Below are 18,295 nucleotides of genomic sequence, written 5' to 3'. Positions count from 1 at the left end.
AACATTTCTGTTATATTCTCCGTTTAGTGTTCAGTAGAGGGGTGACAGCAGCAGAGGCAACCAGAAACATTTGCCCCGTGTGGAGGGATAATGCCACTGGACAGAGCACAGCAAAAAAATAGTTTTTTCTCGTTTTAAGGAGGATCGTTTTGACGTGGGTGAACTTCCATATTTGGAACGACCTACTGGATTTGATGAAGATCGTTTAAACGCATTAATCCACAATGATCCACTTCAGTATACTCAAGAACTGGAAAAAGTGATGAACTGTCATCATTCCAAACAATCCTATTGGCAGAACATCCGCAACTGAGCCTCATAGCAGAGGTTGAAAATACCGCTTCAGTTGTAAATTACTTTATTTTCACACGACCGGTTTCAGATCAACCTCAGGTGTCGTAGCTGTGCTGTGGTCCTCGAGCGCCGCGCCTACCAGACTCGGTGTGCTGCCTATGAGCCCAGAACCCCCTGTTCTGCGCTCATAGGTAGCACACGGCGCCCGGTACACGTTGATTAGGAAAGTGGAGTCATGAATAATTAAGAACGTCTTCAGTTAACATTTTGTTTCACTGACTCGCTTCTCCAAGAAGTGCCGATCGCAAGTGGGAAGCGGAAATGTTTAACTCAATTTCATTCATCATAATCGATGGAAAGTATGCAACTGCCATTCATTCAACTGCACCATTTACGTATTTTTTGATACTTACAAGGGAACCTCCCCATCGCACCCCCCTCAGATTTAGTTCATAAGTTGGCACAGTGGATAGACCTTGAAAAACTGAACACAGATCAATCGAGAAAACATGAAGAAGTTGTGTGGAACTATGAAAAAATTAGTAAAATATACAAACTGAGTAGTCCATGCGAAGATAGGTAACATCAAGGACACTGGAAGGCCACGTGTGCCGTGGTCCTGTGGTTAGCGAGAGCAGCTACGGAACGAGAGGCCCTAGGTTCAAGAGTGAAAAGTTTAATTTTTTATTTTCAGTTTATGTGACAAACCCTTATGTTTTCATCACTATTTTGGGAGTGATTATCACATCTACAAGAAAACCTAAATCGGGCAAGGTAGAGGAATCTTTTTACCCATTCGCTAAGTGTACAAGTTCGGTGGGTCGACAACATATTCCTATCATGTGACGCACATGCCGTCACCAGTGTCGTATAGAATATATCAGACGTGTTTTCCCGTGGAGGAATCGGTTGACCTATGACCTTGCGATCAAATGTTTTCGGTTCCCATTGGAGAGGCACGTCCTTTCGTCTACTAATCGCACGGTTTTGCGGTGCGGTCGCAAAATACAGACACTAAACTTATTGCAGTGAACAGAAACGTCAATGAACGAACGGACAGATCATAACTTTGCGAAAATAAAGAAAGTAAAATTTTCAGTCGAGGAAAGACTTGAACCCAGGACCTCTCGTTCTGCAGCTACTCACGCTAACCACGGGACCACAGTTCTGCTTATCTCGCGTTGGCCTTGATATTGCCTATCTTGCATATGGACTACTCAGTTTGTATATTTAACTAATTTTTTTTCACGGTTCCACACAACTTCTTCCTGTTTTCTCGATTGATCTGTGTTAAAAAAAAAAATGGCTCTGAGCACTATGTGACTCAACTACTGTGGTCATAAGTCCCCTAGAACTTAGAACTACTTAAACCTAACTAACCTAAGGACATCACACACATCCATGCCCGAGGCAGGATTCGAACCTGCGACGGTAGCGGTCGTGCGGATCCAGACTGTAGCGCTTTTAACCGCTCGGCCACTCCGGCAGGCGATCTGTGTTCAGTTTTTCAAGGCCTATCCACTGTGCCAACTTATAACTAAATCTGAGGGGGGTGCGATGGGGAGGTTCCCTTGTTAGCACTACGCGTTTCGAGAATTTCTCTTTGTCATGATCAAATATTTACATTAGTATTTTGTGTGTTGTGCTGACTGTCTTGCACTGTAGTCCTCTTTTAGGGGTGATAAGATACTATACCTCCTCTGTTGTGCAGAAAACCACACACATGCAAACCATCACTCATACAGTTTATGAAACTTCACATTGTATGTGTGTTTTTCTGTATAATGTAGTCCACCCCCGGTGGCTGAGTGGTCCAGGAGCGCCGTGGTCCCGTGGTTAGCGCGAGCAGCTGCGGAACGAGAGGTCCTTGGTTCAAGTCTTCCCTCAAGTGAAAATTATACTTTCTTTACGGCACGGTAACTCAGCGTGTTCGGTCAGAGAGTTAGCTGCCCTCTATAATAAAAAAACAACTGAATTAATGGATCAACGACGAACTGAAACGGATGTCTTCTGACATCCGCCCCAAGCAGATGCAACGAACGAAAACGAACAAAATGAGATTAAAAAAAAAAAAAGTGGTTAGCGCGACACTGTCAATCCAGAGGGCCCGGGTTCGATTCCCGGCTGGCTCGGAGATCTTTCTCGACTCAGGGACTGGGTGTTGTGTTGTCGAATCATCATCATTTCATCCCCATCGACGTGCAAGTCGCCGAAGTGGCGTCAACTCGAAAGACTTGCACCAGGCGAACGGACTGCCCGACGGGGGTCCCTCGTCACACGACATTTTTTTTTATATATATAATGTAGGAGGCAGAGAGTGGTACCTTACAACCTCAAAATCACGAAACTGCCCTGTGGAAGAGAGCCGCAACACACAAATAAACAGCACACAAAATATTTATGTAAATATTTGCATTCGACAATGAGAATAAATTCTCGAAACGCTTAAAGCTAAGCATGAAAAAAAATGTACCAGATGCACTGTTTCATTATTTAGACAAGAAATATCTGAGTAACGCGAAGAGAGCAAAGACATCAACTAGCGCTACAGGTGGTGAAACAACGAAACACTTGAAGTATGCATCCGAGTAAACCCAAAGGCTTCTGACGGTCGGAACAAACGAACGCGAAGCTGCGCATGCGCAGTAGAGACAGTTTGGAAACGGTTTCATTCGGTTGTAATAGCTTTACCCGACCTAACGTAATTTCCGCAGGAGCCGGCGCACAGCCAGCGGCCGTCGTCGCTGCTGCGGCCGCAGCACAACAGCTTCCTGGGCTACCACCCGCACGCGCACGCCCACCACCAGCAGCAGCAGCCGCCGACCGCGTTCGGCGCGGGTTACCTGCGCGCCACGGCCACCGGGCCCGCCTCTGGACCCGGTCCCGGGCCCGGCGTCGGCGTGGGGGCCGGACCCACGGCGGCGGCAGCGGGCGCGGCGCCCGCCTCCAACCTGCTCGGCTCCGGAAACTTCGGCGTCATCCGCGGCGGCACCTTCTACAACAAGTCAGTACCCGAGCTCGCCTACAATATGTCTCTCACACATTGAACAGTGTTCCCAAGCCGTCAGTACAAGGTTATTACAGGGTGGCGCACGAAATGTGTTACCAATTGTTTCTTTCACAATTTACGGCGCACATTAGATATCCCGCTGGGATCTCTACAGCAGTACCAGACAGAGCTTGGAAAAACAAATTAGTTACGAAATGACGTGTAATTCACGATACTGGCGCTAGGAGACTAGTAAGCAGCAATGGCTGACAATGGAAGACTGATGACACAGCAACGATCGGCAATTGTGTTACTTTTTCATAAAACGAAAAGCCATGTTGTTACTCAGAGGCGTTTTCGACAACAGTTTAACACACGATGTGCCCCTTGCAAGAAGACCGTCCACAGGTTGTACGATAAATTTGTACAGGAAGGAACAGTATTGGAAGCGAAGCGATCTCGGCCTAAGCCTGTCTGTTCGCCGGAAAATATTGAAGCGGTACGAGTTGCTGTACAGAGAAGTCCCGGGAAATCGTGTAGAAAGGCAGCAGTGCAACTGGGAATATCCGACGCTCCGCTCAACGCATTCTTAAAAGTGACCTCCATTTGTACCCATACAAGATGACCTGTGCACAGAAGCTCACTGAAGAACACAAGCAGCAGAGACTACTGTTTGCTCAGTGGACGGAGGATAGGGCAGAAACTCTCAACAACGTTTGGTTTTCAGGCGATGCGCATTTTCATTTAGACGGTGTGGTTAAAAAACAAAATGTACGCTTTTGGGCCACTGAAAACCCACAAGTGCTTCATGAACGACAACATTATGCTCCGAGGACTACAGTGTGGGCAGCAATTTCCAGTCACGGACTTATTGGACCCTTTTTCTTTCAAGAAACTGTGAACAGCGAGCGTTATTTGAGCATGCTTCGCAATAGCTTCATTCCACAGCTTCTTGCTACTGCCTTGCCCTTCAACACGCAGTGGTTCATGCAAGATGGAACAAGGGCACATACTACACACACGGTGTTGAAGTTTTTACACGAGGACTTCGACACACGGATAATTTCACTCAGGTTTCCAGGTCGCTTCAATGACGCACAAAATTGGCCCCCCAATAGTCCAGACCTCAATCCATGTGACTTTTTTCTTTGGGGTGCCTAAAGGAAAAAATTTTCCCGAAAGGTCCACGTGATTCAATCTTCACGGACGGCTCTTCATTGTAGTATATGTTCCTTTCAGATTGTATTGACAATAAAGTTTATATTCAAGAACAAAATGGTAACACATTTCGTGCACCACCCTGTATATACTGAGCTTATCAGTCTCTCGTGTGTGGAAGCCCTTAAGCACCTCCTAGGCGATAAACAATATTGTATAATATTGCCTGATGCGCAATAATATTGAACATGCAGGGGTGAGATTGAGAGGTTGTGATATACACTAAGGCGATAAAAGTCATTGGATACCATAAGCACATATAGAGATGGCAGTAGTATCACGTGCACAAGATCTAAAACGGCAGTGCACTGGCGGAGCTGTCAACTGTAATCAGATGATTCATGTGCAAAGGTTTCCGACGTGATTAAGGCCACAGAGGAGAAAAGACCTTGAACGCAGGATGGTAGTTGGGGCTAAACGCAGGGGACATTCCATTTCTGAAATCATTAGGGAATTCAATATTCTGAGATCCACAGTGACAAGAGTATGACAAGAATACAAAATTTCAGGCATTTCCTCTCACCATGGACAATGCAGTGGCTGGCGGCCTTCACTTGACAACCGAGAGCAGTAGCGTGTGAGTAGAGTTGTCAGTGCTAACAGACAAGCAACACTGCGTGAAACAGCCGCAGAAATCAATGTGGGACGTACGATGAACATATCCGTTTGGACAGTACAGCGGTATTTGACGTTAATAGGCTATGGCAGCAGACAACTAATGAGAGTGCCTTTGCTAACAGCACATCATCACTTGCAGTGCCTCTCCTGAGCTTGTGACCGTATCGTTTGGACCCTAGACGACTGGAAAACTGTGGCCTGGTCAGATGAGTCCAGATTTCGGTTGATAAGAGCTGATGGTAGGGTTCGTGTGTGGCGCAGACCACACAAAGCGATGGACCCAAGTTATCAACAAGCCACTGTGCTAGCTGGTGGTAGCTCCATAATGGTGTGGGCTGTGTTTACATCGAATGGACTGGGTCCTCCGGATGTCATTTGCAGTCATTCAAGGACATCATGTTCCCAAACAACGACGGAATTTTTATGGACGACAATGTGGCATGTCACCGGGCCACAGTTCTTCACTGTTTCTTCGAAGAACATCATGGACTCTTTAAATAAAAGAAATGCTTTTAAAATTCTACGTGTCAATTCTTCCTGTCTACATATCTGGAGCCCTCTGCCGCTAAAGGACTCCGAATTGTAACGTATAACATGGCGCTGTGTAACATAACTATCTCGGTGTGTGAGAAACAGTGGGCAGTAATCGAGTTTCGGATTCGAAGAGTTTGTCCACATAAGGTGCGCCCTCTCCTGCAGCATGACAATGCCAGACCAGACACGAGCGCTGGATGCTAGTGGATGGAACTGTGGGTGCTACAAAATAGAGTGCTAGTTGGAGAAATTGGAACATTTCCAGTTTGAGTTTGGAAGATGGTTGACAGCACATGAGGCAGGCGGAAACATCTGCGCCTTGTATGGGGATAATGCCATTGGACGCAGTGCAGCAAGAAAAACACTGTTTTTTTCATTTTAAGGGCTGTGATTTTGACATTACTCTCCACATTCAGAAAGACCTTGGGGTTTGAGAAGATCATTTAAAAGCGTTAATCGACGATCATCCACATCAGTGTACTCGAGAACTGGCAAATGCGATGAACTGCAATCATCCCACCATCGTGCCACATTTGCATGCAATGAGGAAGATTCAAAAATCTAGTGTCTACATATTACATGCTCTAAGCCAAAATCACAAAAATCAGTGGGTGACCATATGTGCATCTCTTCTTGTTCGTCATCACTTGGCTCGTGAGCGACACTGATCATTCCTATCCTGTATCATTACTGGCGACGAGAAGTGGTATCTTTATGCTACTGTAAGGAAACGAAAAGAGTGGTGGAGCCCAAACAGAGCAGGAACCCCCCATACAAAGACTTGCACGCATCCAAAAATGATAATGTTATGCACCTGGTGGAACATCGAAGGTGGCGTTTTTCTGCAAATTGCTTCGCTTAGGTGTAACTGTCAGTGCTGACGTTTATTGTCGACAACTAAGACATCTTCCAGACGCAGTCTAAGAACAATGACCAGTAAGAGGGCGTCAAGTGATGATACTCCAGGATAGTGCCAGTGCGCATTTTACTACACTGACAAAAAACACTATACAGTTGCTAGGTAGGGAAGTCATTCCACACCTACCTTATTTACCTGATCTTGCGCCCTCATAATTTCATCTTTCCAGCTCTCTATTGAACAGCGTAAGGGAACTTACTTTCCGGATGAAAATGCGCTACGAAAGAGTTGTTCACCCCAAAACCTTGTGATTACTACGTTGCGAAATCGAAAAGTTACCCCAGCGTTGGTACACTGTTGTGCATAGCGAAGAAGAATAATATGTTATTGGTGACTAAGCCTACTGAGTGTATATGTTGTGTTATTAAACTTACAGAAGAACGCTATACACTTATGAATCGACCCAATGTAATGCCCAAAGGTTATCCGTTTTCATGCCGTACCAAAGAACTTCGCATGGCACCTACACTTCAGGGAACATACCTCCATGGAACATACCGTAAAAACCAGCGTCAAATTATTACTCGCAGATGACTCTGTGACATGGCGTTCAACTTACATTATTCATTATACTCCCTCAGTGTGCGCCCATATGTTGCCGCTGTTGTTTCGACTAAAGTGCAGAAGTTTCACTGAGAAGTCCTTACATATCCCATATATATTATAAATGTGAAATTTTGTGTGTGAGCATGTTTCTTACATCGTAAAGCTAAAACAACTGGATGGATTTGGGATAAATTTTAAAACAGATTATATCGAATGGGCTACTTTTAAATGTGTGTAGTAAAAAATATTTATCAATTTGAAGAATATAATGCGAAATGTGGAACAATAATTACTCTCAGAAAAAGCTATCTACTCTGACTTTCGAACCGTATCGTATTTGTGAAAATGTGTTTACTGTTTAATATGTCTTCCACATTACGATTCAATATAATGCTTATACAATCCTCGAAGTGTTTAATCCATACTTCTATACAATCCCATTGCATTTTAGCCGCTGAGCATCAGGCATATCTTACTGCTTCCGAGACCCTTGAAGAGATGACAGTGTCATTTATTAATGCTGTACAACACATAGACGTGGTGGCTTTACACGTAGGCCTACAGCTTAGTAGGCTTTTAGTAAGACTGAATCTGATTATGATATGTGAGCGCAACAGCTGGTAATAGGCACACACGAAAAAAAATTTGCGCTGCACCGAAATAGCAATTGCTTATTTTCTTTCTTCGTCGAGTTAGTACGTTTGTTTCTCCTTTACGCTGAAGTGGTAGCAAGGATTTGGATGAACTTTGGAATGGAGGTAGCCTATACCCTGAATTAACACATAGACTATTTTTAATCCAGAAAAAAAAATCACTGCGCCTGCGTGGTGGGTAACGTGACTAAAACGTCATGGAAGAAACTTAACTATCAACCGAAGGAATAAGTTTACCGTAAAGATAAGTTTTTTTCCTTAAGTAAACAAGTGTGCTGTGAGCGACATGTATTCTGTCAGCGTCTCCAATTGTTTCAAAACTTGGTGTTTTTTTCCCCCCTACTTATTCTATCAAATACTTTGAAGCACTTTAGTTCAGTGTCGCTGCAGTCATCAGTTGGTAGCAATTGCGAAACATCGTACTCCTTCGATCAAATAGCATATTTTGTTCAGTAACAGATAGCCAACGTTCGAGATCCCACAGTTTCATACTAAAGTAGCAGCAAGAACTCCACTGCTGAAAATGAGTGAACTGTGTAGGCGGCAGGTGTGTGAACCAAATACACTGTTGCTACATAAACCATGTTACAGCCAAACATTTGTTTGGAGCAGTCATTTCTTTATATGGTACATGGGCGAAATGACTGTAGAAATGACACCATGACAACAGCGTGCATTTACGGTGGTGGGCTGGAGGAAAAGCTTCTCCTCATAGGCTGAAGATAGGAGCACAAGGAATAGGTGAACTTCCGCACCACTCCCAGTTAATTCCTGAACTGTCCTTTCTGTTTTTTTTTTTTTTTCTTTTTTCTTTCTGGCCAGTTTTTGTACCTCCTTTCTGCCTGCACCCTTGGAAGTGGCCAGTCTCACCACAAGCTCAGTGCAGCCCTGTACTCAGCTCGTGGCGCTGACTTGCAGTGGCAATGGGTGATTTAGACTTTTTTGTTGCAGCGATGATGACCGCGGAGTGTTCGGTGGTGGTGGCAGTGGGGACGTGGGCCTCCTGGGCAGTTCCTACTACAGCAACGGTCACGGCCGGCCCTCCTACTACAACCCACGCCCCCAGCCACACCACCACGACTTCTTTGCCAACTTCCGTGACTTTGCAGACATCAACACCCCCACCAAGTCATCCTACTCGCAGTACGTTGTCGTCTACGCCAACAAGAACGCGACAGGAGCAGCTTCCGCAGGCCGGCCCAAGAATATCATTGAGCAGCTGGCGCTGCTGGACAGTGAGCCAGCGTCCACACCTACATCGGCGTCCTCTGCAGTGTCGGCACCCCAGAAAAGCAAGAAGAAGCCCCTAAAGCCAGCGAAGGGCAAGGGCACAGTCCAGCGGCACGCTGACAAGGAGGGTAAACCAGGCCGCAAGAAGGCTCCGGCGGAAGCGCCCAGCTACCAGAAGGACACCTACGAGCCTCTACTCGCACTCAGCTGAGTACCCACTCTGACGGCACCGTCACAACTGCCACAGTGTCCACTGCACGTAGTGGGCAGTCGCCGTCACACGTCCGGTGGACAAATTTTCCTCCAGGTGCAGGCAATGTTACAGTGGACAATTTACTTGCATGAATGGTGCTCTGTCTTGCCAGACTTGAGTTTGACAACCGTTGTACCTGAAACACACTGTACAGAGTGTGGAAGTCATAATGCCATAAATTCATTATGCTGAAGACTCAAATTAATAAAGATGTAGGCACATAACCCTCTCACACAACTGATACAGATCAAAAGTTTTCCAACAACTGTATAGTTTCAATATGGGCCTCCTTAATGGCATATAGAAAAGCCTGTCTGCAGCCCTGCTCAGTTTTTCCCTCAGCCTGTGCTAACAATCCTAAAGTGATGGTACAGATATTGTCAACTATTTGAAACTTGGTTCACATCTTCAATGCCGTGAGCTTTACTGGAAAAAACACATACCCTAGTGTAGCCTAAAAGAAGGTACTCTGAGACACTACACTTCAGGAACATGTTGGCTGCAGTATAAGATCCACCATCCCTATTTGTTGTCCTGCAGAAATTTCATCTTTCAGTGGTCAGTGTTGTGGGATACTATTCTGCTCAGACCTGAATTGCAGGTGTGCAAGCCCATTTGAGTAGTCTCTCTAGGTCCACTAATGCTGATGTATTCTCTGCAAGTAACTGTGGTGCAATTACCTGCCTATACACCCATTATCTTCCTTGCATGGTTTATACATGGCTCCAGTGGCCACAAGCGTCTATGCCATGCTTTTATCCATTCTATCTGTTGTTGATTTGTGGTACATGTGATGAAACTTCCTTTGTACCAAACTCGTGGATGAAATCAAGCATATCACACCACAACATGTTTGTTCTCCTCATGAATATTGTTCTAGTAACACACGAACCTGATTTATCCTAAAGAGCAGACTTTAAACAAACCAACCATAAAATAATCTTTTAAGACCCTCCGAGTTATGTGAGAGTTACATATCCATACCTTTATTACTTTTGACCCTAGATCACAGTGAAATTATGGCATTATGAGTCAGACATCCTGTATAAAGATTAGTATGCATGCAAAGAGCATTTGAGGCTATTGAAGTGACGAGCAGGAGACAAGTCTCAGCCTGAAATTTTAGCAGCATTTCACCATTTCTGTACACCAAGCACTAGAGTGGTCCTCTATGTTCTTTTATGAGCACTGGAAACAACAGTGAGTGTGTTCCACAAATCACCTTCATTCACCAGCAATTTTTTTCACTCATTTTTTGTGGAATTAAAATGCTCAAGATATGGAATGCTATTTATATTTTATTCATCAACATTAGTCATGTATTTCTTATTCTCAGTAAAGTGACAGAACTTTTGTCAGGGTAAGATGCTCTCCATTTAGATGATGGCTCAAAAACTTATGAAATACACACATTTATAGTTTTCTTTTTTGTACATATGAGAATGTTTCAGAAGAGTATCAAACTGGATACATTAGATTTTCTCCAAAGATTCTGTGCATTAGGCACGACATGGCATATGTAAATCGAAAAACAAGCGATGGAACTGCACTGTACAAAATATCAACAGTCACAGTAGAAACAAAAGCCCCAGAATGGATCATACTATGAACACAACATTTATTTTGTGTGAGGAAAGCGAGGACACTGTAACTGAAATTGATCATCAGCTCACTTTCTAAGTGACTCTGGCATGCAGGAATGGAGTGAATGAAGAAATGGCATTTAGCTTACTGAATTAATCCAGTTGGCATTTTCCTGGAGTGGTTTTGTAGGAGATGCAATAGGGGAAACCAGAATGACCTGATAAAATTTAAATAAAGCTCCTTCAATTTTTTTTTTACTTTTCCCTCATATCAAGCAATATATAAATGCATTAGAAGGTTATTATTCTCTGACTAAGCAAAGTAAATTACTCCGCATGCATTAATAGCTGCAGACTTCAATCACATAGTATCAACCTTCACAGCAACTGGCCCACAGGACTCTCAAAACAATGATAGTATCTTTCTTCATTTCAATCCAGAACCATTGCAAAACAAAATGAAATGAAATGCAAAAACATTTTGTGCAGCAATTCGGTGGTATGACCTAGTCAAAAGAATGAGTATAACAAGATTCACATGATCGGATTAAAGGAGTTATTTATGCATTACTGATAATCAGTTAAGTGTCTTCTGTGTCCCATTGTTTCAGAAAGGTTTATCTGCAAAGTATTTCAGTTTGCAGCAGTTGCTTAGAATCATTCATTGTAAATTATAGACTCTTACAATCTCATTTCAAGATAATGTGAGTGTAATTCTGATTTTCATTCACTCATTCATTCATGCACTTCACTAAAATTGTTCAATTTAAGCTCTTGGTGAAAGAGTTAGTGCAGTTCTCTCTTCTCATGGTGCAGCAATAAAATTGAGGCAGTGTTTGTCATAGTTTCCTTTCCTCAAATAAAGAAACATCCAAGATGACTTGAGAGGTTAAATAAATATGCATCAGATAGCATAAAAATATTTCACACATTGTGTATTTGCTCATATGTGAATTTTTAATTATTTATTATGATTTTGTTGCACCCAATTTCAAAGCACATGCTTTCAAATACACACACCACACCTCCTCAACTCACATGCTTACACTGGACACAATTTACCACAAAACTGAAAATATTGCTGTTAGTCCTATCCACACTGAAAAATGAAAATCAATGTATATGCATTTTATATGATGATCATTACCATAAGACGTGGAATGAAATAGCTAGTGGGAATACAGTCAAGAGTATTTCAACCATGTCTACAGCATATTTTCTTTAATTCCACGGTTGTTATGAGGACAACAAAATATGTTGAGTCATACTTTGTAGTTTTCATTCAGTGCACTGAGATTTAATCATCTGCAAATATTGTTATTCTTTATTGTTGATTTTTGTAATTAAACAGTCAAATTTCATAAAAATACATATAAATTAAAGTAAGAGAAAGTGTGTTTCATTTGTTCACTTATACCTTTGTTATTACTTCAAATAATGGAAACTCCAGGTTGGAATATCAAAAATATAAGGAAAAGATGTATTGCTACTTACCATACAGATGACACGTTAAGTTGCAGACAGGCACATAGAATCATCATGATATGTACAAACTATTTTTGACGGATGGACACTGATTTGATAATGTCAAGTTTTGGATTGATACAGATGTGTGGAAATATGTGGAACAAGCAACTACTAATCTCCAAGATGAAGTTTTTATAAGTCATCATGGCCCCTAAATCCCATCATGAAGGAAAGGCTTCAGGTTTAGATTTAGATTAGATTAGATTTACTTTCATTCCAATTGATCCGTAGTGAGGAGGTCCTCCAGGATGTGGAACATGTCAGAAAAACAACAATACATGACAAATATTTAAACTAAAACAAATAAGCTAATGTACCATTCCACAGGTCCCAAGTGGAATGATCGTCATTTTTTAATGAACACTAAGAGTCATTTTACAAATACTATTGCACTGAATTTAAAATAAAAAAGTTTTATATTTATTTATAAGGTAAGAAACATGTAATACAACTACTGTAATACTTATTTACAATGAACACATTACTGCACTGAAATGGTGCAGAAGTTAGATTATACTTCACACACACACACACACACACACACACACACACAAATTTTCAGTGAACACATTACTGCACTGAAATTGTGCAGAAGTTATGTTGTACTTATATACAAATCAGTTGGTTTTCCTCAGAAATTCATCAATGGAGTAGAAGGAGTTGGCCACCAATAAATCCTTTAGGCTTCTCTTAAACTGAATTTCATTGGTTGTTAAGCTTTTTATGGCTGCTGGCAAGTTATTGAAAATGTGTGTTCCTGAATAATGCACACCTTTTTGTACAAGACTAAGTGACTTTAAATCCTTGTGAAGATTATTCTTATTTCTAGTATTGATTCCATGAATTGAGCTGTTGGTTTGAAAAAGTGATATATTTTTAATGACAAATTTCATTAAGGAATAAATATATTGGGAAGCTGTAGTTAGTATCCCTAGTTCCCTAAACAGGCTTCTGCAGGATGTTCTTGAGTTCACACCACATATAATTCTTACTGCACGTTTTTGTGCCCGGAAAACTTTAGCTTGGCTTGATGAATTACCCCAGAAAATAATCCCATATGACATTATGGAATGAAAGTAAGCATAGTATGCCAGCTTTTTCATTTTTATATCCCCTATGTCTGACAAAATTCGCATTGCAAACAGAGATTTGTTAAGACGCTTCAGCAGTTCTGTGGTGTGCTCCTCCCAGTTGAATTTATTATCAAGCTGTAATCCCAAGAATTTAACACCGTCCACTTCTTCTATCTTCTTGTCATCATATGTTAGACATATACTCTTGGGACACCCCTTACAAGTTCTGAACTGCATGTAGTGTGTTTTTTCAAAGTTTAGTGACAAAGAATTGGCTAGGAACCAGTGATTAATGTCTACAAATATTTTATTGGCTGATCTTTCTAAGACTACACTTGATTTGCTATTTATTGCAATGTTTGTATCATCAGCAAACAAAACAAACTTGGCATCTGGTGATGTTACTGATGAAAGGTCATTGATATACACAAGAAAAAGTAAGGGCCCCAAAATGGAACCTTGTGGGACCCCACATGTAATTAGTTCCCAGTTGGATGATGCCTGATAGCTTGATACATGTCTCTTTCCTAATAACACCCTTTGTTTCCTGCCAGAGATATAAGATTTGAACCATTTTGCAGCATTTCCTGTTACACTATAATATTCTAGTTTACTTAAAAGGATATTGTGATTTACACAGTCAAATGCCTTTGACAGATCACAAAATATACCAGTTGCCTGCAATTTTTTGTCTAATGAATTAAGTACATTTTCACTGTAAGTGTAGATAGCCTTCTCAATATCAGAACCTTTTAGAAATCCAAACTGTGACTTTGACAGTATGTTATTTGAGATAAGATGGTTATAAAGACGACTGTACATTACTTTTTCGAAAATTTTTGAGAATGCTGGCAACAGTGAAATTGGACGGAAATTTGATGCTATTTCTTTATCTCCCTTCTTAAACAGTGGCTTAACTTCAGCATATTTCAGCCATTCGGGAAATATTCCACTGATAAACGACTGGTTACACAGATAGCTTAATATGTTACTTAGCTCAGAATCACATTCTTTAATTAACTTTGTTGATATTTCATCATACCCACTAGATGTTTTTGATTTTAAAGATTTTATGATGGACATTATTTCTGTTGGGGTAGTGAGGGTCAAATTCATATTATGGAAGTTACTTGAAATGTCTGGTCTAAGGTAATCCATAGCAGCATCTACCGAACCTGACAACCCCATCTTTTCAGTAACAGTTATAAAATGTTTGTTAAAAAGTTCTGCAACACTATACACATCTGTCACCAATGCATCATTTACTCTTAATGCTATTTGTTCCTCTTCATGTCTGGTTCTACCGGTCTCCTCCTTCACTATATCCCATATTGTCTTTATTTTGTTATCTGATATGACTATCTTTTCCTTGTAATATATTTGCTTTGACATCCGTATTACAGTCTTTAATATTTTGCAGTATTTCTTATAATGTGCTATAGCATCAACATTGGAAATGTTTCGGATTGACAGATACAGTTTTCTTTTTGTTTTACAAGATACCCCTATTCCTCGAGTAATCCATGGCTTCTTTGTAGACTTTGCTCTAACCTTGGTAAGTTTTGGGGGAAAGCAGTGTTCAAATAAGGTAAGCACTTTATTAGCAAAAAAGGGACATGGAACAAGTCAAGTTATACATTAACAGCCAGAAACAACCACTCCAGTACAGTATACAAAAAACAAATTATGGCTACCATTAATCTACTGAAACTGATAGTTTTGGTAATTACTTCAAGATTACTTTACGTATGCGTGTTTGAAGAAAAACACCTACCTTGTGGGGGAGAGGGGAGCGGGGGTGAAGAGAAGTCATCCATTCTCCTACTATACTACTCAGCTGCTGTTTTCATCTAAAACTTTCAACAAAGCAATTCTGTAACATTACATGGGCCACTGTCAACTGCCAATGTAATGGCAAAGTTACAATCAGAGTAATACAAATATTAGGTTTACACAAAATTTACATTCCTGAGACCATGAATTCTGATAATTGTAGAAGGGATAGCTAAAGAGACATTCTTTTACTTTGTTTTTAAATACAGGGTTATTCAAAATCATCTAGACACACTGAAGTGACAGTAAAAATGTTTGTATTGAGGTAACGTATTATATGATTGAATGTAGGGAAACAGCAAATCAGTTATGGTGACTTCCATCAGCATGGCTACTGGACCAATGGTGAAGGTATTCTGCATAATGGAGATGTGGGAGATTCAGTCCATCACTGCACTGTACCAGAAATTCTGGAGCTCATTTAACAAGGCTCCACCTATGAAAGAATCCATTTACGAGTGGGAATACAACTTAAAGGAAACAAGAAGTCTCTGTAAAGACAAAAGCACACAGCAAGCAATTGACATCTAAGGAACTGATTGAAGGGATCAAGGAAATATTCCTCAAAAATCCACAAAAGTCAATGTCTCATGCCAATCATGACCCAGGAATTCCAAAGCCAATTATTTGGAGTGTGCTCACCAAATACCTGAAAATGAAATCATTTTGGATTCAACTGCTCCAAGTCATTACACAGAACATGAAATATTTGCAGAAATAGCTTTTCACTGAAATGCAGTTGTGGACTCACTCTTGCACAAATTAATCAAGCAAAATGCCTTCTCTGTTGGTGTAGCTGCTCTGTTGCTGGTTATCACTGTCAAAAAAGCTTCTTGTTACTGTTTCCATACATATCATATAATAGCTTACCTCCATGCAAACAGTTGTTACAAATACTCAACAGTGTCTAGATCATTTGAATAACCCTGCAATGGGGATTTTCAGTTTCACATCTAACATGCACTGGCAACCTGTTGTAGACTTGAGCTCCCAAATGTAAAACTCTATTCTCAACCATAGAGTAGTCTATACGATAATTATTTCTACTTCAGTAGTTGTGTATTCCTCAATTCACTCTTGGTGTATGGTCATTAAGTGGAAGAATCCCCACATCTCTGAAAGCGTTAACTTTACACCATACTCTTATATCACACTTTTGAAGAATAAATATTTTTTCACCTTAATTAATATGCACAAAATTATGCCTTAGGACAGAATGGAGTGAAAGAATGCTTGCAATCCTGTCTGAAGGATGGCACAATGAGAGAGAGAGAGAGAGAGAGAGAGAGAGAGAGAGAGAGAGAGAGAGAGAGATATTCGAGTGTAAAGCAGGCAGAACTGGCTCCATTCCTTACCCATCTGGATGCCCAGGAACTTGCCACACGAAGCCTCATCCAATATGTACTGACTGCTCTTTACATCTGGTACCTGAGAGTCATTTTTATTTGTTTGAGACTGCTTAATATGAGTTTATGTAATGGTTAGGTTGTTGGCTGTTGACCCACTGTAAGCATCTTCCATTAGTCTTCTGGCTGTGTCTGGTGCAGATGTGTTTGACCCCTTCATCAATTTAATTGTGCCAGCAGTAAATGCTACTGTTCTTGATGGATCCTTCAAATTCCCAGGTAAATCATTTATGTAGGCCAACAGCAAGAGTGGGCTAAACACACTACCACACCAGTCTAACATTTCCACCATTTGAATTTAAACTTATTACTGTTGCATGATTTGCTAATGTGATCCTTTATTCTCTACCATAGGGATAAAATTCCATCCACACAAGCAGAAGACTTTTAATGGTGTAACATTTTAATATCTCCAGCATAATTTTATAAACAATGCTATCAAATGCCTTGTCCAGATCACAAAAAATGCCAACAGGACAATTTTTATTGCGTAGCTCTACTAGAATTAAGTTTACGAGTCCATATATTCTTTCTCAGTAGGAGGGAGCTTTTACAGAATGCTAACTGAACAGTTGTTAAGAGATCATTCTCAGAAAGATGATTCAGTGTTCTGCTTCTCACTTTTAACACCCTAGCGATTTCTGTAATTCTCTCTAACATATGAGCTGGAAAAACAGACGTCTCACGATACCATGTGTATTGCCAGTCTAAATAAATTTATTGGATCTGCTCTCAATGGAACATTTCTCGTCCACATGTTTTCAGATACTGCTCCAAAAAATTCATTGTCTTTAGTAGCCAGTGATTTGGAATTCATATCACCTGCCTCATTGCTACCGTCATATGGAAGTTCAGTATAATTTGCCTTGCAGAGTTCATTCATTTTCCGTCTATTAATATATCTCTAACTGTTCTTGTCTTGTTCTCTCCTTTTGCTGGTACACTTAAGATATTTGCAATACTGCTTGTAGTGCATCTAAGTCTTGATTAGATCTAATCTTTTGCACCAAACAAAACCCTGTCCTGTTGTAAAGGAAAAGCTCAATTCACAATGTTGTAATAGTATTTTTAGAAAAGAAATTTCTCTTGTAATTTCTGTTCTTGGTAAACTTTCTCCAGTGTTTCGTCCTGTAAATTCTCTATGAATAGTAAACCCGATCAGCATTTACAGTTCTGGGAAATTTTCCTTTCCTAGTTAAAACTGACTGATGGGGTACTTGCTTGTTGAACTGATACAAACATTATTAACATTCTACACCTTTATTCTCCACGTCTACATGTTTGCAGCTCTCTGCCACAAGAAGGGTCTTAACTGTAACACGTAATATCGCATTGTGCAATGTAACTATGTCAATGCATGAGAAAGAGTGCGCTGTAATTGAGTTTAGAATCTGAAGAGTTCATCCACACATGGAGCACCCTCTCCTTCAGCATGACAATAGCAGAGCACACACGAGCAATGTGACATCTGTAACAATCGGACATGCTGGGATCACCATCATCAATCATCCTCCATACAGTCCCGACTTAGCCACATCTGATTTTCATCTATTTCCAAAACTTAAAGAACACCTTCGAGGACTTCACTTTGCTAAGGGTGAAGCAATGCATGCAGTGGT

The 18,295-nt window shown here is 41.0% G+C and overlaps 1 protein-coding gene across 1 annotated transcript in view; it reads left to right on the top strand.

Moving 5' to 3' along the window:
• The window catches only part of LOC126481388 (uncharacterized), a 397,340-nt gene extending 385,111 nt beyond the window's left edge, over window positions 1-12,229 (top strand). Inside the window, exons 4-6 of the mRNA XM_050105111.1 lie at window positions 3,009-3,126; window positions 3,223-3,298; window positions 8,723-12,229. Of these exons, the coding sequence (XP_049961068.1) occupies window positions 3,009-3,126; window positions 3,223-3,298; window positions 8,723-9,212 (684 nt within the window). The 3' untranslated portion in view covers window positions 9,213-12,229. The remainder of the gene's footprint in view (window positions 1-3,008; window positions 3,127-3,222; window positions 3,299-8,722) is intronic.
• The last annotated feature ends 6,066 nt before the right edge of the window (window positions 12,230-18,295 follow it).

The sequence above is a fragment of the Schistocerca serialis genome, chromosome 5 (genome assembly GCF_023864345.2).
Source record: "Schistocerca serialis cubense isolate TAMUIC-IGC-003099 chromosome 5, iqSchSeri2.2, whole genome shotgun sequence".
In the NCBI taxonomy this organism is placed as follows: Eukaryota; Metazoa; Arthropoda; class Insecta; order Orthoptera; family Acrididae; genus Schistocerca; species Schistocerca serialis.
Note: the sequence above shows the minus strand (reverse complement) of the source record. Positions and strands in the feature narration are given on the sequence as shown.